At 34.8% G+C, this 9,581-nt stretch overlaps 2 protein-coding genes across 3 annotated transcripts; both read right to left on the reverse strand.

Moving 5' to 3' along the window:
• Nucleotides 1-988: 988 nt before the first annotated feature.
• Nucleotides 989-2,569, reverse strand: TMM (Leucine-rich repeat (LRR) family protein). Its single transcript, XM_079073062.1, has one exon. It carries the CDS (start codon nt 2,537-2,539, stop codon nt 1,082-1,084), a length of 1,458 nt encoding a protein of 485 aa, XP_078929188.1. The 5' UTR covers nt 2,540-2,569; the 3' UTR covers nt 989-1,081.
• A 2,009-nt stretch (nt 2,570-4,578) lies between these two features.
• On the reverse strand, nt 4,579-8,605 carry GSH1 (glutamate-cysteine ligase). 2 transcript variants are annotated; one of them, XM_079073142.1, is made up of 17 exons: nt 8,279-8,605; nt 7,536-7,857; nt 7,296-7,446; nt 7,109-7,216; nt 6,935-7,027; nt 6,744-6,827; nt 6,580-6,648; nt 6,421-6,491; nt 6,261-6,329; nt 6,059-6,152; nt 5,888-5,977; nt 5,725-5,805; nt 5,515-5,607; nt 5,348-5,428; nt 5,191-5,260; nt 4,904-5,036; nt 4,579-4,793 (listed from the first exon to the last, which is right to left on the reverse strand). In XM_079073142.1, exons 2-16 carry the CDS (start codon nt 7,847-7,849, stop codon nt 4,948-4,950), a joined length of 1,557 nt encoding a protein of 518 aa, XP_078929268.1. In that variant the 5' UTR covers nt 7,850-7,857; nt 8,279-8,605; the 3' UTR covers nt 4,579-4,793; nt 4,904-4,947. The 2 variants fall into 2 exon arrangements, with proteins under 2 accessions (XP_078929268.1, XP_078929238.1); XM_079073112.1 differs by having other exon boundaries at nt 4,579-5,036.
• Nucleotides 8,606-9,581: the final 976 nt, after the last annotated feature.

A 9,581-nucleotide genomic window follows, 5' to 3' on the forward strand; every position in this document is an offset into this window, starting at 1 on the left:
AAATTATCGACCCGTGATTTGAGGTTAATCATAACATATATACACGAACATTATGTGTAATGGAGCTAAATTAGATGTTTAAATTGGAAGGAAAGTTAACTTTACATAGAAATATTAGGTGGAAAAAGAAGAAAATAATTGGCAGTATTTATTCTAAAATTTAATACAATGAATCTAACATATATAAACCTTGTTAAAATATTAATTTAAAATTTAAGAAATTGGAAAACACAAGAAAATGCAAAGTGGAAAAAGAAAAAAATCTAAAGATCCCAGAAAATGACATGTGACAATTTTAAGGAGAACAAAACATTTGGCAAAAATTATTTTAGATAGATTACGTATCATAAAAAATAGAGTTGAGTCGAAGAAGTGTAACTGTATATTTTAAACAAACAAGAGAGTTAGGTTTGAGATGCGACTACTAAGCTAAAACACAACCACAATGTAACAACTGCTAATTATTATTTTCATGATAATCTATTTTTAATTACAATATGTAATGTATATTGTTTATCTCGGCATATGTTTGGCCTTATTTGTATTAGCACTTTATGTCCATATCATCTTTCTGGATGAAAAATACAAAAGTATGAAAAGGGGGTATTTACTATATCTTTCTGACATTTTCAGTCAGGCCCTTTAGCTTCCATCCAATTGCTCCATTTTCTATTCATCTCTGCTCTAATTTCCCTTGTTCCGTATTTACAGAAAAGACGTTCATTTAATCAGCTGTTACAGTTACAAATCTTCGATCTTTCATCATTTTACATTTGAGTACTTACGGTTACAGTAACAAACACTATATTAATTTGTTAAAGTATATTTAATTTGTAATTTTAGTACCCTATTGCTAACAATATTTTACATAAACTTTAGCGATGATTAACCAGTATATTAACAATTAGTATATTTTGTATAGCAAGTAACCAAAACGTGAAAACTATTTAACTAATGAAAAAGAACACGTAAAAATATTCCTAACAAATATCATAAAACATAATTTAAACAAAAATATACAAATTTAATTACAAGAAAAATACATCTACTGCTACTAACTAATTTAAAGTATAACTTTTACTTATAATGAAAATAGAAAAAATACAACTACCGTTAATAACTGAACTAAACCTCCACTATAACTAATTCCACCGTTCGCTAGACCCGGTTTACCTTCATTAGTTAAGGCAACGTGTTGCACCATTTGAGCCGGACCCGGTCTTGGCATATCACAATGATCAATACCCGAATCCGATAACGAGCCCAAGTCGGATCCAAACCCGTTTCGACCATCATAACAAAGCCCTAAGTTGTTTTCAAGCTTCAATTTTCTTCTCATTCTCCAAACGATTTCTTTGTCGAACGGAATCGGCCCCATCAATTGATTATCGTTCAGCCTGAGCTCGCTCAAACCGTTCACGTTCCGGAAACTTGTTGGAATCGATCCGTTTAAACGGTTCCGATCAAGGTGGAGGATTCGTAAGTTTGGTAATCGGGCTATTGATTCAGGTATTGGCCCGTATGAATCTGTATCCGAGAGGATTAAGATCATTAAGCTTTTAAACTTATCGAACGCGGTGGATGGAATCATGGAACTGATCGGGTTACCGTTGAGGATGAGAGCTTGAAGGGAATCTAAGTTGTTTAGGGACGTCGGAATTGGGCCGGAGAGGCTATTGTAGCTTAAATCCATCAAGATTAGACTCGTTAATCCGCCGATGGAATCGGGAATTACGCCGGAGAGTCGGTTACGGCTAAGATCGATTTTCATGAGGGAATCGCAGTTTCCGATTTCGGTCGGAATTGAACCAGTGAGGTGGTTTTGGTTGAGGTCTAGAATAGTGAGTTCAGGAAAGGCAAAGCTCGGAATCGAACCGGTTAATTTGTTACTACTTAAATCTAAAGACTTTAAACCAGTGAACAGGCTAAAAGAAACCGGAATTGAACCGTTTAGGTTGTTCTTGTGAAGATCAAGAACCCTTAAACCGGTTAGATTACCAAGTTGAGTAGGAATTGGACCCACATGTCCATTTTCCCTTAAAACAAGAGTCTGTAAAGTGGGGCCCATTAGGCCCAAAAACGGCGGAATGGGTTGCGGCTTGTCGGTAAAACACCGGTAGAAAAACAAGGTCCGGATATGTGGTAATTTGGTGATGGAAGGTGAAATATATGATCGGGTCGGGTCACAAGTTGGAAAAGCAGTGTCATCTGATAATGCCCCAAACGATAATGAAACAACATGAAAAACGTTGTTTTTATCTGGCATGCACTCAATCCCATGCCAACGTCCTCTACAGACATCCGGGATGTCAGTGGCCCAATCGTTTCCGGTAGCTTTCATGATGTCGTAAACTGCTTGTTGCTCATCACGGTCGGTAGTAGCACCATTGTTGTTTACGGAAAACCCTGTTTGAGGTGCATCTACAAGAGCAGATGGGACCCCTGAATCCGACATAATGACTGTAAACGAGAGACATGTAGGAATGAATAAAGTAAGGGTTAGGGTTAGGGTTAGGAGGATTGAAAGAAAGAGAGACATTTTTTTATAAATGGATTCAGAGAATTATTGTGAGAGTGAGGGTTTTTATAAGGATTGGAAGTACAAGAATTATAAGTAATAAAGGTTTTCACGAGGAAACGGGTATGTGAAATAAATGCAGGGTACATCAGTAAATGTACTTCACGAGAAATGCAATTTGTTATAAATGTTTGCAACTAGTGGGGTTCCATTTTTTTATTAGGATTTTTTGTGGGGTTTCCTTGTGCTTCTCAACGTCTCATTTTCCTTTATGTTGAGCTGATTCAAGTCTTTCATTCACTTAATAGTTAATAAGCACAAGTCAACCATACACCTTACACATTACTAAATGATAAAGGTAAACAAAATCAGTCTTGGACTGATCCCATATGGTCCGGTTTTTTCCCCGTCTTGGATGGTTTTTTTTGGTCCGGTATCGTCTGATAGTCTTTACGATTGTTGGTCTGTCCAAACATATTTAAGTATTTAACTATAAAATCAGTCCAGTTTCGTTTTTTTTTTTCGGTCTAGTGTTTTTTGGTCCATCTTTGCTTCATAAAATCATTATAAGAAAACTTACAAATTGTTTCATAAAGTTACATAACTTGTAAAGCACAAACATATTGAAAGAACATCTGCGGAGGGAAATTCTAATAATTGCACTTGTGTTGTTATATGCGTATTTCCGGCCGGATGTGGTGTTCGATGATGCATATTCTACCAGACAATGAAGTTATCGTCACTTTCTTATATTCAACACTGAAGTTATTGTCGCTTTCTTATATTAAACACTGGTGTTTGTATATTGCTAACATTCTTTCTATTTTCTCTTCAAAAATCTCATGTTCAATGTGGGTTAAGCCTTAATTAAATGACATTCCATAAAAATCATTAAGTTTTCACAAAAATTTGATTGACATTGTATTTTTTTTTATCTCAAATTGGACATTCATTTTACCAATTTGTTACAATTTTGACCACGACCACTTAACTGGTCAACCAAGTTGCATGTGACAGGTTGACATGACACTATTCTGTGACATCATATGTTAGGTAATAATATTGAAAAGAAATCTAAAATATAGTGACTTTTGGATGTTGATGAGAAATGTCAAGAATCACTTGAAAGGATGATAGGAATGTAGCTAGAATTTGCTACATTAGATGAAATTATGATCTTTAGTTATATTCATTCTGATATATAATGACTTAGTTGAATGAATGATCAATTTTTTTTATAACTTTTCAGAAATAGATAATGATTATAAATCATTAATGAATTTTTCAAAGCTTGTGGGCAACTATACAGTGGAGATTTTATCGGATATGAACTTGAAACCTAAAAAGGTACATATTCATTGTTATTCCTTGAATATCTAATAATTAATGTTATTAACTTTACGGTGGACTACTATCGCAACCAAACTTGGGACATTACTTAATATGGGTTGTCACATCATTTGCAATTTCACATCTCAAAGTTGGTGTGGTTGCATTGGCGTTGTCAAGTAATTGCAATTGTAATGAATCAATCAATCGTGGTTATCAACATCTAAAGCAATGTGATTATAAGGGTAAGTTGAGTTGTCTTCCTGTTGATAATACATAATAGCATCTTAAATTTCTTTTTAAGGTCAGCCTTCAATTCATTCCCATCAGTAGTATCACTTTAATTCAAAAAACAAATAATTCAAATATATTCATTTTACTTGTTCAAACCAAACCAAGTAGGGGTCAAAATAAATAATTAATAAGCTTTATGTTCATTTAACTTTTTGAAATGTCTATAAATAACCAAAACAAGAGGCCAATTATGAGCATGGAAATCATAAAAACTTACAACTTTATATTCATTCATATGACATGGACATATACATGCACATCAGCAGCAGCTTACACTTACTTACACATGACATGGACATATACAGAAGCAGAATGGCTTCTCCCCATATCATATGTTTCTGATTTTGAATAATTGCTTGCATATTATATGGATGTTGACAGAGACTAGTCTCATATGTCAGTATGATGTCTACTTAGGAATTTAGAGGAAACAACCATAAAGATAAAGATGCTTCAGTTTTCATAATTCGATACAACAATATTTTCTTACAAAACTAAAAACAAAAGTACACAGACACAGATCACTCATTCGTAAGTTATTCTGCAGAATGCAGGTAGGTAGGTGTACAACTCACTCACTGACTGACTGCTGCAATAATAATAATGATCGCATGTTTTTCCATCATCATATCATTGGTGTCACAGCTTATTCCTACAAACACATATACATCATGTGGTGTATTTCATAACATACAGTGTAGAAAGAAACCAAAAGGGGGAGATTCATTTCTTTTCTTTTTTATTAGGAAAAAAAAAACATACAGAATAAGAGGAGGAAATATGGACAACAATCTTCTTATTAGTAGTTAGTAGAGCAGTTCCTCAAATACAGGATCCACATTTTGTCCCCATTTCCCGTGGTACAACTCCAGGAGCTTCTCTGCTGGTGTTAAACCTGAGCATCACATCACATCACATGAGGCCAAATTTGTAAAAAACTTGATGTAATTTTCTCGCATCAAGAAAAAAAGAAACACCCTTACATACATAGTTTACAAATAAAAAAGAAATTAATATTGGGAAATCAAATAAGAAGCGTAATTATTCACCTGTTCTAACAACCTCCGTCACTTCATTTAAAAATCCTGTTTCCTTGTATCCTCTCCGCTCGAGCCCATCCTGCATACATACAACATACATGTTATATTTTTTTATTAAGAGGATTCGTTTTAGTAATATGATTAGATTGATAAGTAATTAGTTTACCTTTGCAAAATTTACAACTTCTTCAGCAACATGTTTCAGCAATCCATCACGGAATGGGGTTTTCAAACCACTTACAGGCACCTAATATTAATAATATTACTACATTGCATTGCATAATGAAATGAGAAAGAAAAAGAAAGAAAGAAAGAAAGAACAAGTTTTAGTACCTTATTTCTCAACATTAGTCTTTCTTCTGCAGTCCAATCGGCCGTCATGTCTAAAACTTTTTGCAAAGAATCATCATCATACAATATGCCCACCTGTCATTTTCCATTTTTATTTAAACAACAATACATATACATATACATATACATATACATATACATATACATATATACTAATACTGTTTATTATTCATCTGTCTGCATATTACATACCCAAAATGCAGGCAATGCACATAACCTCCTCCATGGTCCCCCATCAGCACCCCTCATTTCCAAATACCTTTTCAGTCTCACCTGTTCAATCCACCAAGTAACAAATCCCATGCCAATATTATATTATATCACAATACAACAGATTGATATATATAGCGTGTACCTCAGGAAATATTGTTGTGAGGTGATTCTCCCAATCATTCAGAGTTGGATATTCTCCTGGAATTGGAGCAAGTTTTCCTGCCAAAAAGTCCTGCATGCAAATTATCATCACACAGACATATAAATACATATACATATATAATATGTTTTTCAAATTTATTATTCAGCCTACCCTGAAGGACAATCCAGCACAGTCGATATACTTGTGCTTCCGATACACAAAATACATAGGGACATCCAGGGCATATTCCACATATTGCTCAAACCTGAGAGCAAGTCCATTACAATTTACAATTTACAAATTACAAATTACAAACAAAGGACAAAGTAAGTAACATCATAATATTAATTAATCAGGGGAAAAGGAAAGTTACCCAAAAGAATCATCAAACACAAAAGGAAGCATCCCAGCACGATTATTATCAGTGTCCGTCCAAATTTGACTAATTATATAATACAATTTAATTTATCAGTCTCGGTTTCTAATTCTTTCCATTCCATAATATTATATTATATTTGAAACAGAAACCTAACCTCCTCATGCTGAGATAACCATTCGGCTTTCCTTCTGTAAAAGGTGAATTTGCAAACAGTGCAGTAGCAATCTGATTCACATTCATTCAATATATATATACATAAATTCACACCCACAATTACTGAATTACAAAGCATACTCTACTCTACTCTACTCACAGGTTGTAAAGCAAGACCAGCACGGAACTTCCTTATCATGTCTGCTTCAGAAGAGAAATCCAGATTCACCTGCCAAGGTCATATGTGTAATTTATTAATTTTTAATTAAAAAAATAATAATAATCAAATCTAATCAAGAATTAGTTGTATTGTATGTAATGTACCTGAACAGTACATGTCCGGAACATCATGTCAAGTCCAAGAGTACCAACTTTAGGCATGTAATTCCTCATTATCTCATATCTTCCCTGAGCCAACAACATTCATTCAATGTCATTGTCATTCTCACCACCCACCATATCTCATATCTCATATCTATTTCTTTTCTTTCATATTTAGAATCAATTATTTTTACCTTAGGCATTATAGGTATATCTTTTCTTTCCAACTTTGGCTGGAAACCAATACCTATAAATCCAATTCCCATCTCTTCAGCAACAGCTTTCACCTGTAAAGTAAAGTAATTTCCACATCCACATGGGTATCATTTTCAACACATGGAATTATATAATCATTACAATTTACAAACCTGGTAAAGGTGTGAATTCACTTCTGCACAGGTTTGATGGAGAGTTTCAAGAGGAGCACCACTAAGCTCAAACTGACCACCAGGTTCCAGAGATATACTTTGTTTTCCCTGACATTAAATAGACCACATAGAATCAAACAGCAACTTAGGTCTTGTTTGGGTTCTTTAAATATGCAGTGCTGATTACCTGTTTAAGCCCAATTATATTGTCCCCTTCCATGATTTTCTCCCAGTCAAATCTCTCAGAAATAGCATTCAGCAGATCTGCTATTTGTCCATACGTCATAGGCTTCAATGTTTTCAACTCAAACCCAAACTTTTCATGTTCAGTTCCTATTCTGCAATATCCATAACATTCATCATTAATCAACACAGATACATATGTGCAAAATAAAATACTTAGCATAAAAGACAAACAAGTAAGAACCTCCAATTTTCCTTAGGCTTGCATCCAGAAGCAAGGTACCCCACAAGATCTCCTTTTGTAAGTGGGTCTGTAGCAACCACTGCATCCTCTGTGGGAGGACTTGCAGCAACAATTACTTGATTTCCTCGTTTGGATTTTACACCAATGGCATCTACATGATGCATCTTTTGGCTACTCTTGGAGGAGGAATCCCATGGAAAGGTAATGGTTGAGATCCTAGGTCTAAATGCACTCGTGTTGTTTACAGATGATTTACATAGCAAAATCTCAGTACGAATGCCATGGGATTGACTTGCCTGAGACATTAGTACCATTTTTATCCCTACAAAACACACCAGACACCACCACCAACTTGAGTTGAAAACTTACAAAAGTGAATACTAACAACATTATGCTTCAGTTAAAGAATCATAAGCACAAAAAAAAGGTTTGATTTTGGTAAGATAATGACATGTGGCACAACATAACAATCTGCAAAAAAAGTTAGCTGCTCAACGTGCTTTTCATACAACTATTTTTATTTCCTCTGACGCGCTCTTTTTTATCAGTTATCACAACCAAATTTTAGTATTTTGCAGCAACATATCAGAAATTCAGAACCAAACTTTGATTACAATCAAACATTGAAACGCTTGAAGTTACTAACTATAAAACCATTAAAGAAAGCTATAAGTCTGGTAACATTGAACAACTAACAAATTTATAAAAGATATATTCGAGATTCAACTATTGTAAAAGTTTACCAGTTGAGGAGAGGAGTGAGGAGGACGATGAAGATCAGAAGTACAGCTGGACAAAAAGTCAAGGAGGTTGGAGGTCGGAGGTCGGAGGTCGGAGATCGGATGGAGGTTGTAATCGCCGATGCTCAATGGTTGTGGGTTGGGCTTGAGCGATGTGACTCGTGACTCGTTACTGAGGAGAAGAACACCTTTGGATTTGTGAGTGTGATAACCCTAGCCCCTTTGCAATCCTCGTAATCACTCTTTCTCTCACTTGGTCACTCTCATAGTATGACAGTGGACAGTGAATGGCGAGAAATTTTAGGGTTCTTTATTGATTCCAATGGGGCATGAGGCGAGACCCACCCGAATAAAGATTTACGGTTAAAATCGATCCATCATCTTCAACGACGCCACATTGGACGGCGTATCCTACTTTACTACGTTGTTCAATCTTATTTTTATTTCTATAAACTAAATAGAATAAAACATAAAAAGAATTTAAATAAAATAACTATATTGTTTTTTTTTTTCAATGAGCAGCATACAATTAGCTTTTTTCTTTATTCGAAAGCCTTTTTATATGTAAAATAATGGCTAAATTTAGAAAAAATTATTAATAAACATCATCGACCAAATATTGAACCGACGTAAGTTCGAACCAATTCCAAACATATGATTCAGTACTTGGTTCCTATTTCACCCCAAATCGGTTTCAGTGTTATCTCATCTGATTTCACTTTTTTCACGAAATAATCGATCATGTGTCAATGCCAACAATTGCGTATGTTTAATATACGTAATTGGCACATGTTTATAAATACACATAAACAAGATACTACATAGTACATACCATCTTTTGGTGGTTAGTCATGGTGAATCTTTTGTTGTGTCTTGCTTGCATGTGTCTTTGTATTGGCTCAACTGTTATTCAACCACACTAAATCTATAAACCTATAAAACTCTTATCGGAACTATTATGATATCCACTTCTGACTTCTATGATTCTCGTTGCAATCATAGTGTAACATCCAGATTCGTTGAAGTATTTTATTTAATTTAGTTTCTGAATTTTGGGTGACATGGTGGAGACATCACCACGACGTGGCATGACTAAAATGTTTGCAGACCTTAATCTGGTCCCCACGGCGTGACATATGTAGGCCACGATGTGGCAACCATCTGATGAGAAAAACCATAACTTTCGGGTATTTAAAGGAAAGTGTGGGCTAGGTTTGCTCACCCTCAACCTCCATCACTCTCAAGACCGTTACAGCCCTAATCCTAACCTCTCTTGGTGATTCTTCGTCCATTTTAGTGTTCTTGG

This window comes from Lactuca virosa, chromosome 1 (genome assembly GCF_052849685.1).
Source record: "Lactuca virosa cultivar CGN04683 chromosome 1, Lactuca_virosa_CGN04683_v6, whole genome shotgun sequence".
Classification (NCBI taxonomy): domain Eukaryota; kingdom Viridiplantae; phylum Streptophyta; class Magnoliopsida; order Asterales; family Asteraceae; genus Lactuca; species Lactuca virosa.

Excerpts from the sequence above, each read along its gene's own strand:
- TMM (XM_079073062.1), bottom strand. The coding sequence starts at position 2,539 with ATGTCTCTCTTTCTTTCAATCCTCCTAACCCTAACCCTAACCCTTACT.
- GSH1 (XM_079073142.1), bottom strand. The coding sequence starts at position 7,849 with ATGGTACTAATGTCTCAGGCAAGTCAATCCCATGGCATTCGTACTGAG. Across the intron at positions 6,153-6,260 it reads GTGTTTGATGATTCTTTTGG|GTTTGAGCAATATGTGGAAT; the intron begins GTAACTTTCCTT and ends ACTTGCTCTCAG. Across the intron at positions 5,608-5,724 it reads GTGCATTGCCTGCATTTTGG|GTGGGCATATTGTATGATGA; the intron begins GTATGTAATATG and ends GGAAAATGACAG.